This window comes from Schistocerca gregaria, chromosome 10, assembly GCF_023897955.1.
Source record: "Schistocerca gregaria isolate iqSchGreg1 chromosome 10, iqSchGreg1.2, whole genome shotgun sequence".
Classification (NCBI taxonomy): Eukaryota; Metazoa; Arthropoda; class Insecta; order Orthoptera; family Acrididae; genus Schistocerca; species Schistocerca gregaria.
Window position 1 is genome coordinate 83079609 of NC_064929.1, and position 23617 is coordinate 83103225.

The following is a 23617-nucleotide window of genomic DNA, read 5'->3' on the forward strand; positions in this document are numbered from 1 at the left end:
ACGAGCAAGGTGAGGTGTTCATATCCATGATCTTCCACGCGAACTAAAGGGCCCCCTCAAACGCTTAATATTTATTGCACAACAATGTTTACTGTGCAATAATACTGACCGATTGAGATCAGTATTGACGGTTTGTGCAACACGCTGAAGAAAACCGCAGGGTTTTGAAAATATTGAAGCTCGTTCAATATACCGCGTAAGGGCTGTATTGCGCAATGCACGTCAGTTCCTGCCGTGACCGAGAGAAAATCAATTCGGTCCAGGAATTTCCACGAAGAACTGAAGAAATAAATGGAAAGAGAGCATGTTGTGGGCTGTGAAGCCCTTTCTCTTTCTTATGTAATGACTGATACGTTTTAAATAAAAGTTATCTCAGTAAGTCGCCACAGTAAGGGGACATCAACCTTAAGAACTTTCTTATAACCATAACACCGTGACAAGAAAGAGAAACCTCCAATGACCATGAACCAGATCAAAATTTTTAGATAAAAGAAACTGTCAAATGGAAATGGACCGTCTGTATTGTCTCGTGGGTCAGTGATATCAAGTCAATGAAGTACCTGACGACGCCATTGTCCAGTGACAGTTGACCGATCAACCTAACAAAATTCTTACGTAAAAGATGTACGTAAAAACTAAAAGAAATGTTCGGTCAATCGATCTCAGGGCGGTTCTCCTTATTAATGACGGAAGAACTGCTGAAGTATATGAAAACTTACTGTATCAACATGGGAATGAAACAATCCAAGTATTACGAAATAAATACAACCTAGATATTACAATATTATGTTCTGCTTAAGTGACAGCACAATGAAACGTTCATTATCACGGTGCAAGAGCAGGTTGGAAAAAGACTCGTAACTGTGGCAAGAAATAGTGAAATGAAATCCTCCTCATGTTGAAACAGAAAACTACTCGGAATTCTTTTCGCATCTAGAAGATGCATGATAACATGGAGTATTTGACTCACAACTCGGAAAATAAATTGACAATGCATTTCAGTAATGATACAATTACACGAGCCTTTTTTCCCTTAATGTTTTCATACAGTTTCGTGAATGACGTTCAAGTATTTCTCATGGGTATCACAGTGGAAAGCACAATACGGAACTTGAAGTTATGTTTGTGACTGTTCAAGAAACGCCGGATACATAGTTGTTCGCAATAGCAGAAGAAACTGAAGATCACGGTGTCATGACAGTAAAAGAAACGTTTATTTTACCTGTACCTCAGAATTGACAAATAAGATCAAGTTAGCTGTCGAGCGAGCGCATAAGTTTAATTTTCTTGGAACAGTTACCCCAGTACACACATGGGATCATGTCAGATTTCAATCAGAACAATAGTTTTTTCCCTCCAGTAACAGTTATTATAGTAGATCAATACACACTAAATAGAGCATGTGTACTATAAATCATGCAGTACACTCGTTTCATTTTGAATTAGTTCTCGCCTTGAATTACGATTTTATGCTGCTACGAAAAAGCCCCTGGTCCATTCAAATACACTCTAAGACAAAAAAGACTGCAATTTCAAAAAAGTGGATGATTTATGCATCTCTGGCTCCTATGGAAGCAGTTACTCGGCTTGACATTGATCGACAGAGTTTTTGTATATCGTCCTAGAGGATATCATGCCACATTCTGTGAAACTAGCGCGTAAGATCGTCAAATTTCCGACATGGTTGTAAGGCCCCGCCCACAATACTCCAAACTTCTTCGCCGTGTGTGGGCAGGCATTATTTTCCTGAAAGGTAAACCCAGGACGGCTTGCAATGAAGAGCAATGAAACGAAGCGTAGAATATCGTCGAAGTATCGCTGTGCTGTGAGGGTGACACCGAAATGGGTCCTACTACGAAATAAAGTGGCACCGTGGACTAATCGCTCTTGGTTGTCAGATCGTGTAGCGGGCGACAATCATGTTGGTAATCCACCGCTATTCCGGACCTCTCAGGACACGTCTTCGGCTTGGAATCTCGTTGACTGGAACAGAATTGTCTTCAAACGTAAAAACTGAAATTAATGTTCGGTAAATCGATCTCAGGGCTGTTCTGCTTAAGAATGACGAACAAATAACGAAAGAACTTGAAATGTGTGTGTTCGCTGGAGAAGGTCTGGACAGCTATGGACTCTGGAATAGATTATCCAGTTTTTCCAAAAAGCATAATCATTTGTCTATAAGTGTACATCACGTCTATCGATTTCCGTCTCATTCGGGTAATGTTTGCACAATTTCTGTTTGCGTCTTGAACGTCATGCAACTCACTCGCAATACATGAGAGTCCCACATCGTCACGCGCCGACTTGTTCACTATGTAGCCGTTCCGAAAGTACAATGCTGGCCTTTAAAATTGCTACACCACGAAGATGACGTGCTACAGGCGCGCAATTTAACCGACAGGAAGAAGATGCTGTGATATGCAAATTATTTGTGTATTATTATACACAAACAGCAGTTGACCGGCGTTGCCTGGTGAAACGATGTTGTGATGCCTCGTGTAAGGAGGAGAAATGCGTACCATCACGCTTCCGACTTTGATAAAGGTCGGATTGTAGCCTATTGCGATTGCGGTTTATCGTATTGCGGCATTGCTGCTCGCGTTGGTCGAAATATAATGACTGTTACCGGAATATGGAATCGGTGAGTTCAGGATGGTAATACGGAACGCCGTGCTGGATCCCAACGGCCTCGTATCACTAGCAGTCGAGATGACAGGCATCTTATCCGCACGGCTGTAACGGATCGTGCAGCCACGTCTCGGTCCGTGAGTCAACAGATGGGGACGTTTGCAAGACAACAACCATCTGCACGAACAGTTCGACGACGTTTGCAGCAGCATGGACTATCAGCTCGGAGACCATAGGTGCGGTTACCCCTGACTCCGCATAACAGACAGGAGCGCCTGCGATGGTGTACTCAACGACGAACCTGGGTGCACGAATGGCAAAACGTCATTTTTTCGGATGAATCCAGGTTGTGTTTACAGCATCACGATGGTCGCATCCGTGTTTGGCGACATCGCGGTGAAGGCACATTGGAAGCGTGTATTCGTCATCGCCATACTGGCGTATCACCCGGCGTGATGGTATGGGGTGCCATTGGTTACACGTCTCGGTCACCTCTTGTTCGCTTTTACGGCACTCTGAACAGTGGACGTTACGTTTCAGATGTGTTACGACCTGTAGCTCTACCCTACTTTTCCCTCAGAAACCCTACATTTCAGCAGGATAATGCACGACCGCATGTTGCAGGTCCTGTACAGGCCTTTCTGGATACAGAAAATGTTCGACTGCTACCCTGGCCAGCACATTCTCCAGATCTCTCACCAACTCAAAACGTCTGGTCAATGGTGGCCGAGCAACTGGCTCCTCAGAATAGGCCAGTCACTACTCTTGATGAACTGTGGTATCGTGTTGAAGCTGCATGGGCAGCTGTACCTGTACACGACATCCAAGCTCTATCTGTCTCAATGCCCAGGCGTACCAAGGCCGTTATTACGGCCAGAGGTGGTTGTTCTGGGTATTGATTTCTCAGGATCTATGCACCCAAATTGCGTGAAAATGCGATCACATGTCAGTTCTAGTATAATATATTTGTCTAATGAATACCCGTTTATCAGCTGCATTTCTTCTTGGTGTAGCAATTTTAATGGCCAGTAGTGTAAATATTGCGTAATAATAATCTGCCGTCCTCTAAGCCGAACGTGTGCCGCGGCTCGAATGGCAGCACCATTATTCCTGGCAGCACAGAAGCCAGAGTGAGTAGAAGTGACAGAAGATCAAGTGATACAGTAGAGAATTCTAAGACCCTCGCCGATTTCTCGCAGCCCATACGTTATAGCTGTAACCATCATTACGTTTTATTCTTTCTCCTTTTCTTGATAATAGCGACTCTTGTCAGTTCCACCGAATCGTGCCCAGTGGTCTTCACTAATTAGCGAAAAATTACGTAAACAGCAGTAACTCGAGGAAACTAACAGCATTTGGCACAATAAATGAGTAGCTATACTGTACAAGACTCTTGTATGTGCACCATCGGTGTTGCAGGCCTCTTGTCACCCCTGTGGGTACAGGGTTGAAAACTGAATGGCTGCTCCTAGAATACGAAGTACCAAATGCTGTCCAATAGCGAGGAGGCAATATTTTCTGGACAATCCTCTACGGAGGGGAGGGGGGTCGTGTCAAGGAGACTGTGAGAAAACGGTAAGACTATTACCGGTACCTGAACAGTATGTAAATATTTCCTTGGGCAGGTATGTGTCAGGAGCCCGGCTCGGCCGTTGGAAGTTCCGATGTAAATGTCAGGGTCCAAAAGACCTTGCAGCAGTTGAGCAAACCGTTAGTAAGTGCTGTAATGTGTATCAGTACGTCTAAATAACGTTTCACGCAGTGCAATTTCGTCACCATTACACCCAGCAGACCCGGTGACAATGTCTACATCTGCATCTACATGATTACTGTGCAATTCACATTTAAGTGCTTGGCAGAGGGTTCATCGAACCACAATCATACTATCTCTCTACCATTCCACTCCGGAACAGCGCGCGGGAAAATCGAACACCTAAACCTTTCTGTTCGAGCTCTGATTTCTCTTATTTTATTTTGATGATCATTCCGAGCTATGAAGGTTGGGCTCAACAAAATATTTTCGCATTCGGAAGAGAAAGGTGGTGACTGAAATTTCGTAAATAGATCTCGCCGCGACGAAAAACGTCTTTGCTTTTGACTTCCATCCCAACTCGCGTATCATATCTGCCACACTCTCTCCCCTATTACGTGATAATACAAAACGAGCTCCCCTTTTTTGTACCATTTCGATGTCCTCCGTCAATCCCACCTGGTAAGGATCCCACACCGCGCAGCAATATTCTAACAGAGGACGAACGAGTGTAGTGTAAGCTGTCTCTTTAGTGGACTTGTTGCATCTTCTAAGTGTCCTGCCAATGAAACGCAACCTTTGGCTCGCCTTCCCCACAGTATTATCTATGTGGTCTTTCCAACTGAAGTTGTTCGTAATTTTAATACGCAGGTACTTAGTTGAATTCACAGCCTTGAGAATTGTACTATTTATCGAGTAATCGAATTCCAACGGATTTCTTTTGGAACTCATGTGGATCATCTCACACTTTTCGTTATTTAGCGTCAACTGCCACCTGCCACACCATACACCAATCTTTTCTAAATCGCTTTGCAACTGATACTGGTCTTCGGATGGCCTTACTACACGGTAAATTACAGCATCATACGAGAACAATCTAAGAGAACTGCTCAGATTGTCACCCACCTCATTTATATAGATCAGGAACAGCAGAGGTCCCAGGACGCTTCCCTGCGGAACACCTGATATCACTTCCAGCTTGACAAAATCACAATAACGAGAATTAGCAAAAATAAATATCGTGAATCAGTAACATCAGACGACGGAGCTTACAGATGTAGGTGTTCCTGCTTGTTGACAATATATTCGCGTTAACGACACATGCTAATTAAAGTTGTGCGCTTAGGTGAGGAGTCACCTTGCCCGTTTGTTACACAAATCTCCACTCGCCGCTTACTATAGAGTAGTGTCCCCCTTCTATGACTCTTCTCCGCTCGCAGCCGTACTGTGTTGCCGTGAGACGTCGAACAACAGGGTGAGGCCAGGGAGTTGGACCACTTTGTACAACGGACCAGAGGCACATTCCGCAAATGCGTCGCCAGTGAGCAGCTCTCGCAATTTGTTCAATGGTTCAAATGGCTCCGAGCACTTCTGAGGTCATCAGTCCCCTAAAACTTAGAACTACTTAAACCTAACTAACCTAAGGACATCACACACATCCATGCCGAGGCAGGATTCGAACCTGCGACCGTAGCGCTCTCGCGGTTCCAGATTGTAGCGCCTAGAACCGCACGGCCATTACGGCCGGCTTCGCAAACATATTTGTAAGCGAATGTCGTGCAAACGTGTTGCTGTTATTTTCGCGTTAGTTCTGGAAAGGGGTAATTTTTCATTGTTAGTTAAGTAATTTAAATCGTAAGGTTTACTTTGCACAGTTCGATGCAGCCTTTTATATTGCAACGATGACAAATTTGTAGACATGAAACTAACGTAAAATGACCACCGAGTTCGCTAAGATGGACCGTGTCACTTGGGAGTGATGCACCACAATTACTCGTAAATTTAGCTTAGGTGAGACTTTAAATATAATTTACATTTTGAAAAGGTCCCATTAACACTTATTTTTTCAAATTCGGTAATGGTTCGAAACCCATTTCATGCATAGGAAAGCAGCTGGTACAGTATTGCTTGTACTTGGTAGACAAACGTCTCACAATAGCTGTTTGAAGGTATTAAGAGTTGGCTGAGGAACAAGGGATTATTGTAATGAATCTACCACCACATACATCACTCTGGTAGCAGCCGCTGCGACGCGCGTTTTTCAGATAAACTCTAAAGCTATTTTTACAACTTCTGCAGTACTTTTATGACAAATAATCCAGCGATGAAAATTCACCCCCTGCAGTTTCTACAACTGCTCAACTCAGCATTTTAAATGGTACATGTGGCTTCAAGTCAAGTTGAATAATACCACCGAATACTGCCGTATTTCCAGATCATGCTCACTTGTCGAAAGATGCGCATCTGCCAACAAACTGAACAACAGAATCTCACGCAAAGGCCAGCGAGACACTTCAAAACTCATCAAAAATGAATTCTAGCACATGAACAGAGCACAGTCATCTGCACAAATCAAATTCCTTCACTGACAAAACTTCGGACACCACACCTGATGCTGTTGTTTGTTGTTGCTGTTGTGGTCTTCAGTCCAGAGACCGCTTTGATGCAGCTCTGCACGCTACTCTATCCTGTGCAAGCTTCTTTATCTCCCAGTACTTACTGCAACCTACATCCTTCTGAATCTGCTTAGTGTATTCATCTCTTGGTCTCCCTCAACGATTTGTGCCCTCGACGTTGCCCTCCAATACTAAATTGGTGATCCCTTGATGCCTCAGAACAAGTCCTACCAACCGATCCCTTCTTCTAACCAAGCTGTGCCACAAACGTCTCTTCTCCCCAATTCTATTCAGTACCTCCTCATTAGTTATGTGATCTATCCATCCAATCTTCAGCATTCTTCTGTAGCATCACATTTCGAAAGCTTTTATTCTCTTCTTGTCCAAACTATTTATCGTCCATGTTTCACTTCCATACATGGCCACACTTTCAGAAACGACTTCCTGACGCTTAGTTCTATACTCGATGTTAACAAATTTCTCTTCTTCAGAAACGCTTTCCTTGCCATTGCCAGTCTACATTTTATATCCTCTCTACTTCGACTATCACCAGTTATGTTGCTTTCCAAATAGCAAAAACCATCTGCAACACCACACCTACGAAACCTAAAACTTCCAAGATGACCACTTCGAAACAGACTACTTCTAAGTGACGGCCTACAAAACGTTTGAACAAAACAATCAGTTTGTTAGAAAAGCTGATGTTCAGTGAAGCTCTATAATAAACTGATAAAGCTCTTCTGGGCTGAACCCTTTAATGCCGGCCGCTGTGGCCGAGCGGCTCTAGGCGCTTCAGCCGGAAGCGCACTGCTGTTACGGTCGTAGGTTCGAATCCTGCCTCGGGCATGGATGTGTGTGATGTCCTTAGGTTAGTTAGGTTTAAGTAGTTCTAAATCTAGGGGACTGATGACCTCAGATAGTCCCATAGTGCTTAGAGCCTTTTGAATTGTTTAATAATATTATTCTGTAGTTATTACAACATATTCCAAATAGAAATCGTAATTTATTTGAAGAATGGAAAATCCATGATGGAATCTAACAATATTGTGAAGAGAAAAGTTGCCATTCGCCATGTAGCGGTGATGCTTGTATTTTTAGTGGCAGTAATACATTGTACATAAGTTTAGATGACACGCTACACGAACATGCTTTCCACATGTCAAAAAAGGATAAAGAAACATACAAACTTTATGCTCAAGAAAAAAGAGTGGTCCATCTTTGCCGGGCTTGCCCTATTGTACAGATACATCTCATCTACATCTACAGCATACTCCGCAAGCCAACAGGTGTGTGGAGGAGGGTACTTTAGGTACCTCTATATGATCCCTCCAACCAGTTCCACTCGCGAATAGTGCTTGGGTAGAATGATTGTCGAGAAGCCTCTGCACTTTCTCTAATCTCTCGAATTATCTCCTCGTCATCGATATGTGAGATGTCTATGGGGAGAAGTAATAAGTTGTGCGACTCCTTCTGAAAAGTGCTGTCCCGAAATTTAAATAGTAAACCTCTCCGTGATGCACAACGCCTCTCTTGTAATGTGTGCCCGTGGAGTTTGTTTAGCATCTCCGTAACGCTCTCTAGCCAGCTAAACGATCCCGAGAAGAAACGCGCCGCTCTTCATCGGATATTCTCTATCTCCTCTATCAGTCCTACCTGATTGGGATCCCAAATAGATGAATAGCACTCCAGAATCAGGCGACTAAACGCCTTATAAGCCACTTCATTCGTGGGTGAGTTACATTTCCTTAAGATTTTTCCGATCAATCTGAGTCGTATCTGCTTTTCCCACTATCTGTTTTATATGGTTATTCCACTTAAGATCGTTCTGGATTGTTAAGCCTAGATACACTAGTGGCCATTAAAATTGCTACACAACGAAGATGACGTGCTACAGACGGGAAATTTAACCGACAGGAAGAAGATGCTGTGATATGCAAATGATTAGCTCTTCAGAGCATTCACACAAGGTTGGCGCCGGTGGCGACACGTACAACGTGCTGACATGAGGAAAATTTCCAACCGATTTCTCATACACAAACAGCAGCTGACCGTCGTTGCCTGGTGAAACGATGTTGTGATGCCTCGTGTAAGCAGGAGAAATGCGTGCCGTCACGTTTCCGACTATGGTAAAGGTCGGATTGTAGCCTATTGCGGTTTATCGTATCGCGACATTGCTGCTCGCAATGCACGAGATCCAATGACTGTTAGCAGAATATGCAATCCGTGGGTTCAGGAGGGTCATACGGAACGCCGTGCTGGATCTCAACGACCTCGTATCACTAGCAGTCGAGATGACAGGCATCTTATCCGCATAGCTGTAACGGATCGTGCAGCCACGTCTCGATCCCTGAGTCAACAGATGGGAGCGTTTGCAAGACAACAACCATCTGCACGAACAGTTCGACGACGTTTTCAGCACCACGGACTATCAGCTCGGAGACCGTGGCTGCGGTTATCCTCGACGCTGCATCACAGACAGGAGCGCTGCGATGGTGTACTCAACAACGAACCTGGGTGCACGAATGCCAAAATGTCATTGTTTCGGATGAATCCAGGTCCTGTTTACAACATCATGATGTTCTCATCCGTGTTTGGCGACATCGCGGTGAACGCACATTGGAAGCGTGTATTCGTCATCGCCATACTGGCGTATCACCCGGCTTGATGGTATGGCGTGCCATTGGTTACACGTCTCGGTCACCTCTTGTTCACATTGACGGCACTTTGAACAGTGGACTTTACATATCAGATGTGTTACGACCCGTGGCTCTACCCTTCATCCGATCCCTGCGAAACCCTACGTTTCGGCAGGATACTGCGCGGCCGAATGTTGCAGATCCTGAATGGGCCTTTCTGGATACAGAAAATGTTCGACTGCTGCCCTGGACAGCACATTCTCCAGATCGCTCACAAATTGAAAACGTCTGATCAATGGTGGCCGAGCAACAGGCTCATCACAATACGCCAGTCACTACTCTTGATGAACTGTGGTATCGTGTTGAAGCTGCATGGACAGCTGTACCTGCACACGCCATGCAAGCTCTGTCTGACTCAGTGCCCAGGCCGTTATTGCGGCCAGATGTGGTTTTTTCTGGGTACTCATTTCTCTGGATCTATGCATCCCAGTTCGGTAAAGTAGTAATCACATGTCAGTTCTAGTATAATATATTTGTCCAGTGAATACCCGTTCATCACCTGCATTTCTTCTTGGTGTAGCAATTTTAATGGCCAGTAGTGTATTTTACAGCTGACGATGTTTCCAGCTGTAATCTGCACTGAAAGATCGATATGTCATCAGGCGCACATACGTACGTATCATGTATGTTCTTTCAGACATTCATTGTACAGAAACCACATGGCAGTTATAAGAGTCGTGGGACATCAAAGGGAAGCAGTGGTTGGGAAGGGAGTGAGACTGGGTTGTAGTCTCTCCCCGACGTTATTCAATCTCTATATTGAGCAAGCAGTGAAGGAAACAAAAGAAAAATCCGGAGTAGGTATTAAAATCCATGGAGAAGAAATAAAAGCTTTGAGGTTCGCCGATGACATTGTAATTCTGTCAGAGACAGCTAAGGACTTGGAAGAGCAATTGAACAGAATGGATAGTGTCTTGAAAGAACAATATAAGATGAACATCAACAAAAGCAAAACGAGGATAATGGAATGTAGTCGAATTAAGTCGGGTGATGCTGAGGAAATTAGATTAGGAAATGAGACATTTAGAGTAGTATAGGAGTTTTGCTATTTGGGGAGCAAAATAAGTTATGATGGTCGAAGTAGAGGGGATATAAAATGTAGACTGGCAAGGGCAAGGAAAGCATTTCTAAAGAAGAGAAATTTGTTAACATCGAGTATAGGTTTAAGTGTCAGGAAGTTGTGTCTGGAAGTATTTGTATGGAGTGTAGTCATGTATGGAAGTGAAACATGGACGATAACTAGTTTGGACAAGAAAAGAGTAGAAGCTTTCGAAATGTAGTGCTACAGAAGAATGCTGAAGATTAAGTGGGTAGATCACATAACTAATGAAGTATTGAATAGGATTGGGGAGAAGAGAAGTTTGTGGCACAACGTGACTAGAAGAAGGGATCGGTTGATATGCCATGTTCTGAGGCATCAAGGGATCACAAATGTAGCATTGGAGGGCAGCATGGAGGGTAAAAATCGTAGAGGGAGACCAAGAGATGAATACACTAAGCAGTAGGTACTGGGAGATGAAGAAGCTTGCATAGGATAGAGTAGCGTGGAGAGCTTCATCTCAGGACTGAAGACCACAAAAACAACGAGGAAAACAAAAATCTAAAGGATTCCCAAAAATAAGAAGCGCGGAGAGTAGCAGGAACCGTAATGGCGTGCGCGAATGGTACGTCAGATACCGAAATTGCGGACTTGGGGGGGGGGGGGGGTGTAACCCTATGCACTCCTGTACCGCAGCTCTTGTGATTGTGAGGCATTCCTTTGTGGGGCGACCGTTGGTGTTGGCGTGGAACGCCGGCCCAGCTGTCAGAGCTGGTGACGTAGCGGGCGGTGCGGTGGTGGGGGCAGGGGGCTCGCCGAGGGCCGGTGGTGGGGGAAGCTCGGGAAGTGTCCCGCGTGCAGTTTTTAGCCGCGGACCCGGCGTGCCCAACCGGCGCAGTGTTGTGTGCTCCGTGCCGCAGGTAGGCAGCCCGGGGGTCTCTACGTCTCGTCCCGTGTTGTGTCGTGTGTGGAAGCGCGTCCGATTCGCGATGGCTGCGACCAGGGTCGTGGGCTCTATGGTGGGATTCGCGGGCAGCGCCGCGGGCAACGGCTTCACGCCCGAAAAGCGACAGCAACCGCAGCAGCAGCAGCAAAAGGAAGAAGACGCCACGAGGTGAGTTAACGCTTCATGGTGCGCTGCGCCATGCTTTCGTCGCCATGCCGTCGCGTCGGCCAAGCTTACATTAGCTTTCGCTGTGACCATATCTTCGTAAACGGAATACGCAGCGGTACTCACGTGGTAGATCTCAGTGATGAGCCTACTAAAACAGTTTTGAATAATAGTAATGGAAGTAATCATCTCATTGTACCGATTCCATGATTGCCGGTTAAAATACCAGGTGATCAAAAGTCAGTATAAATTTGAAAACTTGATAAACCACGGAATAATGTAGACAGAGAGGTAAAATTGACACACATTCTTGGAATGACATGGGGTTTCATTAAACAAAACAACAAAAAAAACAACAAAGTGTTCATAGAAGCGTGAAAGATCACTTGCGCGCGTCGTTTGGTGATGATCGTGTGCTCAGCTACCACTTTCGTCATGCTTGGCCTCCCAGGTCCCCAGACCTCAGTCCGTGCGATTATTGGCTTTGGGGTTACCTGAAATCGCAAGTGTATCGTGATCGACCGACATCTCTAGGGATGCTGAAAGACAACATCCGACGCCAATGCCTCACTACAACTCCGCACATGCTTTACAGTGCTGTTCACAACATTATTCCTCGACTACAACTATTGTTGAGGAATGATGCTGGACATATTGAGCATTTCCTGTAAAGAACATCATCTTTGCTTTGTCTTACTTTGTTATGCTAATTATTGTTATTCTGATCAGATGAAGCGCCATCTGTCGGACATTTTGTGAACTTTTGTATTTTTTTTTTTTGTTCTAATTAAACCTCATGTCATTCCAAGCATGTGTGTCAATTTGTACCTCTCTATCTACATTATCCCGTGATTTATTCAGTTTTCAAATTTATACTGACTTTTTGATCACCCAGTGGTATATTTGTAGAGTAGTAATCTTAGACATTAAACTTCGAAGAGCTCTGGATTAAAGTTAACTGGTGGACCCCCTTTCAGTTTTCGTTCTGTATTTACAATATAAAATTATGTATATAATATGCAGCAAAATACTCACCAGAATTTTTCCATAATCTAAAACAAATTTCCAGATTTTATTTTGCCGTTTTAGTCTTTACGACACAAAGGTTGCGTCAAATATGGCAAACTCTTGACGAAAGTGAACATTATTATACGCTACAGGTCATTGTGTTACCACAACGATCATAATTTGGCATTCACATTCGTTGGCTTCACCACGTCTCAAACCCAATTATCACCTTCCCACCTAACACAGACCTGGCGCTACGCTACAAGCCAATCTGTCATCACAGACACGGTGGAGGCCCGACTGCAACATGACGATGATGATATGTACAATTATTGAGACGAAAAGGCAACGAGGATTGTTCCCGTCCTCTCTAGCTTTTTTCACCTTTTTTCGTTGAATAAATGTTACTTAGAAGTTAATGCTATTTTTTTTGTAAAACATCCGAAGATAGTTGGTTGGCCGAAACGCACGGAATGGAAGTAATTAAAAATATTGTGACAAAGACGTAGGAAATTATATTCGCAGATCATTCTGCAATAAAAAATAGTCTTTAAATATTTCTTATGTCCTTAACACGTTACGGCGCAGTAGTTTTATCTTCAGTGGGTCTCACATAGTTGTTTATCTTAAATACACAGTGCTTTACGAACAAAACTGCCGATGAAAAGCCATGTTAAAAGAAACTAGTATTTTAATTTTGACCCAAAATGTGTTTTTGTCTAACGAAATTTTTCGTAATACAAATTTGCAAGCAAACAACAAAGGTGATTACAGCGTCGGTTCAAGGCTCCAAGTAACAAAACCCACCGCTGGGGGCATGAAGTTGAGAGGAGCGCCAAAGAGAAACATTTGTATACAGTGCCTTATCACAGTAATTGGTCGCGGAAACTGCACGAGAGGAAAAACGGAATGGGGGCGCCAACAGATAAGTCGCATGGGTGGGAAAAATGTTCTTATACATTACTCTCGTTAGTGTCACAAGAATATGTAGCAAGGAAAATCATGTTGCACTGCCCTGAGCTGCTACAAAAATCAGCGTACGCTATTGCTAAAGTACCGACATTATATATATATATATATATATATATATATATATATATATATATAATGTGTGTGTGTGTGTGTGTGTGTGTGCGCGCGCGCGCCAATATTTTTATGACGTTGCATCTGACTGAATCGGGTTGAAACATGTAGTCGACGGTATATAGATCACATACATATTCCGTAAAACCGCGTGGAGTGCATGACAGACGGTTGTACGACATGTCAATCATTGACACACTATAATCGGCTGCAAATCTTCGTTATGCGAAATTTCAGGAATATGCCTATTAATAGGATTGCAAATGTTCCGCTACAACAACCAGCAATGGATGAAGGAATAACTGTACTCCAGTACACAGTCTACAAAAACTATTTCAAGCCAAACATAGAACGAAAGTTAAATAGAGAAAAAAAAGCGTAACTCACGAACCAACCAATATACAGTGATATAACAGTGAGAAACCCCAACCAAACAGAAAATCACATGCCAGTAGTCTACATGGGGAAACTGTCAAACAAGATGAACAATATACCAAAATATACACCCATAAAGCTAGAATTCAGAACTATTGATAGCCTAAACCCGAAAATCCATTCTGTAAGAGCCAATCCACGCATAACAGAGTTACATGTGACAATTTTAACAAATTTTACAATGGACAAAGATTTGAAGTACGTACTAGACACCGTGATAACAGTCGATCGAGTCTCTTCATGCATTTAAAAAACCAAACATTATTATTTTTGATCAAAGGACAGTTGCTGCTCACCATGTAGGGGAGATGCTGAGTCGCAGATAGGGATAAGAAAAGATCTGTCACTCAATAAGCTTTCAGCTAAAAAGATCTCTCTCTCTCTCTCTCTCTCTCTCTCTCTCTCTCTCTCTCTCTCTCACACACACACACACACACACACACACACACACACACACACACAAGCTCAAACACAAATAATACCAAAAGAACTTGCCATGAACGTAGTGGAGGAATTGGAAATTTATATACACATGAAAAATTATTCGCACGACGTATTAACCGAACAGGGTACAAAATTCCACTGACATTCTGGAACCTCACAACGAATAAAAAATAAACTACCACAGATTCCACAAAGAACAAAATTATTTGACAATACGGCAGACTACCTCTAAACGCTTTGTGAACACACAACATCCTTGAGAATTGTCAACAGCTGTAAAATTACTGAATTACTATTTTACCATCATAAAAACAGCGATCCTGACGAAAGGCTTCATGAATGATACAACATATACGTCTCCCCAGCTAAACGTAAGTATACATGTACAATTAACTATCGCGAAAGTAAATGGAATTTACCAACTGTAATATTCACAGTTGTACTTGATAATGGTAAGACTGCTAAGTAGATTTATTGTACGAAATATAATAAAACTATATTACCAGCTAACTTGGAAGATTCAGTTTAAAATATGTTACGGCCTGTTTCCTGTTGCGGGCCCAGGTATTAAAAGTGAAAAGAAAAAAAAAGTCAAATGACTTACGGCAATGCATCCGTAATATGTCGTCGAAAACAGCCGATATTTCGACAGGAGACCACCCTGTCATTTTAAAGGCGAAAATGCAGCAAGTAACCTCTGTGCAAGGAAACTTAAAACCTAGGTTTGCGTAGCTATTCTTTCTGTTTCTCCGACATACGTTCCGAATGTTTCTTCATTCTCCTTGCGAATCTATACAGGATACGCCAGCAGAATTGTGAAGGAAGTAATGTAAACGGTCTCCGGTTTCTTTGCCAGTACCTTCGAACAAAGGAACTTCGGAACAAGCAAAGTAATTTTCGACCAAATGGCAGTTTTCCGAATGTAACAGTGCTGAAAAAAAAGGTGCTTGCACTAAAGATTCTTTAAATCATTATCTACAGGGTGTTTCAAAAATGACCGGTATATTTGAAACGGCAATACAAACTAAACGAGCAGCGATAGAAATACACCGTTTGTTGCAATATGCTTGGGACAACAGTACATTTTCAGGCAGACAATCTTTCGAAATTACAGTAGTTACAATTGTCAACAACAGATGGCACTGCGGTCTGGGAAACTCTATAGTACGATATATTCCACATATCCACCATGCGTAGCAATAATATGGCGTAGTCTCTGAATGAAATTACCCGAAACCTTTGACAACGTGTCTGGCGGAATGGTTTTTCATGCAGATGAGATGTACTGCTTCAACTGTTCAATTGTTTCTGGATTCTGGCGGTACACCTGGTCTTTCAAGTGTCCCCACAGAAGTCACAGGGGTTCATGTTTGGCGAATAGGGAGGCCAATCCACGCCGCCTCCTGTATGTTTCGGATAGCCCAAAGCAATCACACGATCATCGAAATATTCATTCAGGAAATTAAAGACGTCGGCCGTGCGATGTGGCCGGGCACCATCTTGCATAAACCACGAGGTGTTCGCAGTGTCGTCTAAGGCAGTTTGTGCCGCCACAAATTCACGAAGAATGTCCAGATAGCGTGATGCAGTAATCGTTTCGGATCTGAAAAATGGGCCAATGATTCCTTTGGAAGAAATGGCGGCCCAGACCAGTACTTTTTGAGGATGCAGGGACGATGGGACTGCAACATGGGGCTTTTCGGTTCCCCATGTGCGCCAGTTCTGTTTATTGACGAAGCCGTCCAGGTAAAAATAAGCTTCGTCAGTAAACCAAATGCTGCCCACATGCATATCGCCGTCATCAATCCTGTGCACTATATCGTTAGCGAATGTCTCTCGTGCAGCAATGGTAGCGGCGCTGAGGGGTTGCCGCGTTTGAATTTTGTACGGATAGAGGTGTAAACTCTGGCGCATGAGACGATACGTGGACGTTGGCATCATTTGGACCGCAGCTGCAACACGGCGAACGGAAACCCGAGGCCGCTGTTGGATCACCTGCTGCACTAGCTGCGCGGTGCCCTCTGTGGTTGCCGTACGCGGTCGCCCTACCTTTCCAGCACGTTCATCCGTCACGTTCCCAGTCCGTTGAAATTTTTCAAACAGATCCTTTATTGTATCGCTTTTGGGTCCTTTGGTTACATTAAACCTCCGTTGAAAACTTCGTCTTGTTGCAACAACACTGTGGAATTTCAACACCAGAAAAATCCTCTGTTCTAAGGAATAAACCATGTTGTCCACAGCACACTTGCACTTTGTGAACAGCATACGCTTACAGCAGAAAGACGACGTACAGAATGGCGCACCCACAGACTGCGTTGTCTTCTATATCTTTCACATCACTTGCAGCGCCATCTGTTGTTGAAAATTGTAACTACTGTAATTTCGAAAGTTTGTCCGCCTGAAAATGTACTGTTCTCCCAAGCAGATTGCAACAAACGGTGTATTTCTATCGCTGCTCGTTTGGTTTTTATTGCCGTTTCAAATATACCGGTCATTTTTGAAACATCCTGTATATGTGTGTCTTATTGACAGTCCTAGTTTTCTTTCGATAGACATCTTGCAGCCAACACCACTAGGACTCAAGCTGCACATGCGCGCAAAGGCTGCCCTGTCGCAATGTGGTGTCCTGGACAGTCGCAGGCAGCGGTCAAAACGTGGGAAACGCATTTAACTTCGAAAAGTGTATACCAGCTTCAATTTCACTAATTTTTATCTATGAGGAGATAAGGAATTGCCACCGCAGTTTTTAGGTTTTGTGCTGCATTGTGTCGCATTATACACACACTGTTGTGCTAATGTAAAGGTATTTCGAAAAGCTTCAAATAAGGACCAGTGACACTCAGCACGGAAGCTGTTTATGCCACTTTCAAACCCTTTTAGGAGCGAAATACTGTAGGGAGGGATCCACAATAACATTGTCGTGGGAGGAGCTTGTGTAGTACGCATTTCTGCCGCTAGGCGGGTATATGCGACTCATTGTCAGCTCAGTGCCGCCTGTGTTGTGCATGTGGCTTATTCCGTAGTCTGCAGCGACTGTTGTTGTTTGCGCTGTTTTGTTCTTGTTTTGGTTTTTATGATGGCAAGTTTAAGTGAACAATGTGCAGGCGTGAAATTTTGCTTTCTACTCGATACAAATGTTGCTGAAAGTGTTTTAATGTTGAACACAAATGGGTCTGAGCACTATGGGAGTTAACATCTGAGGTCATCAGTCCCCTAGAACTTAGAACTACTTAAACGTAACTAACCTAAAGACATCACACACATCCATGTCCGAGGCAGGATTCGAACCTGCGACAGCAGTTGCGCGGTTCCAGACTGAAGCGCCTAGAACCGCTCGGTCAAGGCGGCCGGCAATGTTGAAAGCAGTTCGGCAAGATGACGCCACGGGAAAAAAAAATCGAGTGTACGAGTTGTTTGCTCGATTTCAAAATGGCGACATGCCGATCGATGACAAATCTCGTCCTGGACGTAAGTCAGCAGCAGGAATCGACGAAACTATTGAAAAACTTCGCGAGCTTGTACTCACAGACTGTCGACAGACAGTTGATCAACTGTCAGAGATTAGTGGATTATCTTGGAGCTGTTCAGGGAATTTCAACGGAAGATATGGCAGTAAAAAGGGTTGCTGCCAAGTTTTGTCCTCGAGTTTTGATTGACAATGAAAAGGAACATAGAGTTGAAACGTGCTTCGAGACAACAGCTTGAAACTGATCCAGATTTTCTATCAAAGGTCATTCATTACTGGTGACATGGTTACGACCCAGAAACAAAACAACAGTCAAGCCAATGGAATATGTCATCATGTCCAAAACATGCCAAGTCAAATCAAATACCAAAACACTGCTTAAAAAAAAAATACCAAGGGCGTAGCTCACTCAGTTTCTTCCCCCAGGTCAGACCGTCCGTCAGACCTTTTATGTGAAAGTTTTAAGAGGATTGCGCGTCAGGATTCGTCACAAAAGACCAGATTTGTGGCAGACAGAACACTGGTTCTTCCACCACGACAACGCACATCTCTGTTAATCAGTTTTTGGCTAAAAATGGCACGGTTCTGCTGTCCCATACATCTTACTCGCTTGACCTGGCTCCCTGCAACTTATTTCCACAGATGGAAAGGGGCAAATGTAGTAACTGTAACGGTGAGTATTTGGAAGGACTTAACGTTGTTTTGTAAACAATTTGAAAATATATTACTTTTAAAAATAAGTGCAGTTTTATTGGGTACTGCCTCGTATTTATATTGTGGTAAAATACATTTAACCTTCGTTCCTCCTTAATGAAACTGAAGTAATAATTGCACATAGTAATTCCCCACGAGTTCTATTAGTGCAGTTCCCTAGTATGCTTTCAACAGACTGACTAACAGCACACTGCCAAATTTATCTAGGTCTTGTATTGTACACACCATCGATGTCTAAACAAGCGAAGCATCCAGAAGGGAGGAGGAAACGAAATAAAACTTTGTGGTTTAGGAAGATATGATGTGCTAATTCAGTGTTTACAGATTCTAATCAAATTTACAAAGAACTTAGCAGTATGAGACCTCTAATCAATGCGATGTTGCGCTGCATCTGGTGTGGATGCCTGCACTGGTTCGGTTGGGGAGGGTGTTACAAAGTCGTCGTATCATATCGCTGATCCAGAACTCTTCTAACTGCTCCTCTAGCGTGCACGCTGCCTCTGAGACGCAGTTGGCGTCCAAGCTGGTCCCACACATGTTGTATCGGGGGCTGGTCTGGAGATGTTGCTGGCCACTGGAGTAGTTCAACAACATAGAGTTCACAGACTGACGTGCCACATGTTTATGGGGATTGCCCTGTTGAAATATGGCACCGCAATACTGCCGCATGGGAGATACCACATGGCGACACAGTATTCCCACTGTGGCACCGACAACAATCGTCAGACGCTGTCATCAGAGGTCGCCCGATATCGGCCGACAGCGTTGTCACAATGCGTCCGATCTCCTCCACCAATTTTTGGTTGGATGAAGGAAGCTAGTTTAAGTCAGAATCTATTTTACGTGTAGGGTAGGTTAGGTTTTAACCTTAAATGATGATATGAATACGACAACGCCTCTGTGCTTGGAGACGAGTGCTACAATGCGACTTTTGTTATTATAGAGATGCCGAATTCGTGTGAATGATCTATATCGTTTTCTGTATTTTCTGACCTGAGTTAATTGGAATTGACTGACAAGTTTTACGAATATATGGGTTCAAGGGAGAAACGTTGTGTTACACGCTGGAGATGATTCGTAGTGTTCTTGGAAATCAAGATTAAAAAAACTATATTTTCCTGAATTTATTTGAAGTCGTCCAGGCATAAATCTATACCCTTCAATGACTGACATGCAGAATTCGTGAGAAAGGCAAACCTAGTTTATAATAAGATACTACGAACACCTAAAGCACTGAGAAGTGGAAACACAGAAGGCACATTTGCAAACAGAGACGCCACCCTACTGTCTTAAATCACCAGTGAGCGGTAATAATTTATATGTAGGTAATGTCCACCGACTATAACCCAAAATAGATTCACTGCGGTAACTTTAACGATAAGATACGCCATCCTTCTCAATTGAGCACTTTTTTTTGTTATGATTTACGCCTAAAATGTTGGATAAAGATTTTAGGTTTCCAGTAAAGGTACGGTTCCGAAATATATCATCCTTAGAATGCCTCGAATTTCTCCGTTTACTAAACGTAGCGATCTCCCGCAGTCCATGTTCCGTGTCGTGTTGGTCTATCTTACCGTATAAAACTAACTGATCTGAATTTCACCGGTTGTCGCCAGAACTCCGTACGTTGGGGCGATGAGATCGGGTACTTTGTGACCGCGTACATAGCGGCGTACTGGCTAAGAGATCGGCCGTCTTCGGCCGATGTCGGCCGTCTTCGGCATCCACCGATATCGGTCCAGGTCTGTGCACAGCCTCGGTGTTCGTGGATAGGGGACTGCCAAGCCACGCCACGTAACTGAAATCAGGAAAATTATTTATTTCAAGTTTCTGCTACCAGTCACTTTTTATTTTATGTTTAGTCTAACATAACGCAACGCGTTTCGAACATATTTTGTTCATTTTCAAGCGTTTGTACATACATATATACATCGAGAAATGTTACTTACAATAAACAATTTCAAATTAGATTAATCTAGAACACTTTGTTTTTTACTGTAGCTGCTGGTGTGGCATTTGGGGGGAAGTAGGGGGGCAGTGTATATATAGAGATCGAAGTCAGTGATGTCTTCTGCTGGTTTTCTTCTCTGTTGTTGGTTATGTATCTCACAGCAGTTACATCCTCTTGCTGCTTCACTTGTATCACTGGTGTAATGGCGGAGCTGTTGATAGACATCACACTATTGCACATTATTTTGTCACTGAATGTCACTGCACAAATTGCATCGAAGTCACGGTATACAAACATAAGCCATTATGGCTGAAGATAATTATGAAATCAGGAAATTGCTTGTTTGCAGTAATGCACATGTCCACACACTGCGACGGCGCCTTGAGCACCACAGACTTCCGGCACGGCGCCCATTGTCACGGTTTCCCTTGACGAAGCAGCAGGGAATGGGGATGGCGGTTATCGCTGAAACAACTGGTTTTCGGTTATATCAGTATACTAGCTGTCCCGGCGAACTATGTTCCGTCTTCTTGTTGTTGTGGTCTTCAGTCCAGAGACTGGTTTGATGCTGCTCTCCATGCTACTCTATCCTGTGCAAACTTCTTCATCTCCCAGTACCTACTGCAGCCTAACCCTTTTGGATTTGCTTAGTGTATTCATCTCTTGGTCTCCCTCTACGATTTTTACCCACCACGCTGCCCTCCAACACTAAATCGGTGATCCATCGATGTCTCAGAACATGTCCTAGCAACCAATCCCTTCTTCTTGTCAAGTTGTGCCACAAACTTCTCTTCTCCCCAATCCAATTCAATACTTCCTCATTAGTTATGTGATCTACCCATCTAATCTTCAGCATTCTTCTGTAGCACCACATTTCGAAAGCTTCTATTCTCTTCTTGACCAAACTTCCATACATGGCTAAACTGCATACAAATACTTTCAGAAACGACTTCCTGACATCTAAATCTATACTCGATGTTAACAAATGTTTCTTCTTCAGAAACGCTTTCCTTGCCATTGCCAGTCTACATTTTATATCCTGTATACTTCAACCATCATTAGTTATTTTGCTCCCCAAATAGCAAAACTCCTTTACTACTGTAAGTGTCTCATTTCTTAATCTAATTCCCTCAGCATCACCTGACTTAATTCGACTACATTCCATTATCCTCGTTTTGCTTTTGTTGATGTTCATCTTATATCCTCCTTTCAAGACACTGTCCATTCCGTTCAGCTGCTCTTCCAAGTCCTTTGCTGTCCCTGACAGATTTACAATGCCATCGGCAAACCTCAAACTTTTTATTTCTTCTCCATGGATTTTAATACCTAATCCAAATTTTTCTTTTGTTTCCTTTACTGCTTGCTCGATACACAGATTGAATAACATCAGGGAGAGGCTACAACACTGTCTCATTCCTTTCCCAAAGACAAATAAAAAATTTAAGTATTTTAATGATTATTCTTTATGTTTTTTGGTTCATAGCTTCTACTCTTCAATTAAGTACCTTGCGATACACTTCATTTTTTGTTTTATTAGCAGGCGCAAGTACAAACAACGCAGATGGTCTTCCGACCTGTGAACATGCCACATATGGTTCAAATGGCTCGGAGCACTATGGCACTGAACTGCTGAGGTCATCAGCCCCCTAGAACTTTGAACTACTTGAACCTAACTAACCTAAGGACATCACACACACCCGTGCCCGAGGTAGGATTCGAACCTCCGACCGTAGGGGTCGCGCAGATCCAGACTGTAGCGCCACCCCGGCCGGCATGGCACATATAATTGGCCATGTGAAAAACATGGATATTCCATGTTTAAACCAAAAACTTTCAAGGAGTGCCCTTGTAATTTGTTAATGGTCATGGCGAATGCAAGACGGATCGGAAATTGAAGACATTTAAACTCAGACGGCATATCGGTTGCGATCATCGAGATCCTCGGAATGAGAACTTCCTCACCATCGAATTTTCCTTTGAGTATCGTCGCGTAAAAAACATTGTTCATCAAGTTACTTACCACCAAACGCGCATCGTTGCACAGTTTTGGTTGGTTTATGTTTCGAAGCATCTTTTAGGCGTAAATTGTGCGGTGGTAAGCCAGGCACATCCATGGAGATTAAAAATTCAATTGGATAGTTAGTCGGTGGCTTCATCTTCATTTGTTACACAGTCAATAGATTTGAGCCGGCTGGTGTGGCCGAGCGGTTCCAGGTGCTTCAGTCTGGAACCTCGCAACCGCTACGGACGCAGGTTCGAATCCTGCCTCGGGCATGGATGTGTGTGACGTCTTTAGCTTAGTTAGGTTTAAGTAGTTCTAAGTTCTAGGGGACTGATGACCTCAGAAGTTAAGTTCCATAGTGCTCAGAGCCAGTTGAACCATTTTTGAATAGATTTGAATGAATGCATTTTACCAATGGTCTCATCTGAATTATGTAGTTTAGGTCATCTACATCTTTATTCTTAGCCGCTAAAATTTCTCGCTCACTAAACCATTCATTACTTCTGTAGTTAGTAATGATGTTTGGGAACACTTTGTTGATAAGCTCGTCTTTCGATGAGACAAAGTTGCAGAAATTACGTCGCCACTCGGGAGGACGACGGTTCAATCCCGCGTCCGGCCATCCTGATTTACGTTTTCCGTGATTTCCCTAAATCACTCCAGGCAAATGCCGGGATGGTTCCTCTGAAAGGGCACGGCCGACTTCCTTCCCCATCCTTCCCTAATCCGATGAGACCGATAACCACGCTGTCTGGTCTCCTTCCCCAAATCAACCAACCAACCTTCACTTTCCCACTAAGGCAGCACAATCCGTGCGTTTCTTCGGAAAACATCAATGCGCCACAATACTCGCAAACAACGTCCATCGGCCCAATGCAAACGCCAGGATGCAAG

At 43.5% G+C, this 23617-nt stretch overlaps 1 protein-coding gene across 2 annotated transcripts in view; it reads left to right on the forward strand.

Moving 5' to 3' along the window:
* LOC126293741 (uridine phosphorylase 1) overlaps positions 1-23617 on the forward strand; it is a 424249-nt gene that overhangs the window by 240640 nt on the left and 159992 nt on the right. The window contains exon 1 of one of the 2 annotated variants that reach the window (XM_049987091.1): positions 11371-11623. The exons of the other annotated variant lie outside the window; for it this stretch is intronic. Coding sequence (XP_049843048.1) covers positions 11499-11623 — 125 coding nt within the window. The 5' untranslated portion in view covers positions 11371-11498. Of the gene's footprint in view, positions 1-11370; positions 11624-23617 lie in introns of those variants that run through there. 2 annotated transcript variants of the gene reach the window in all.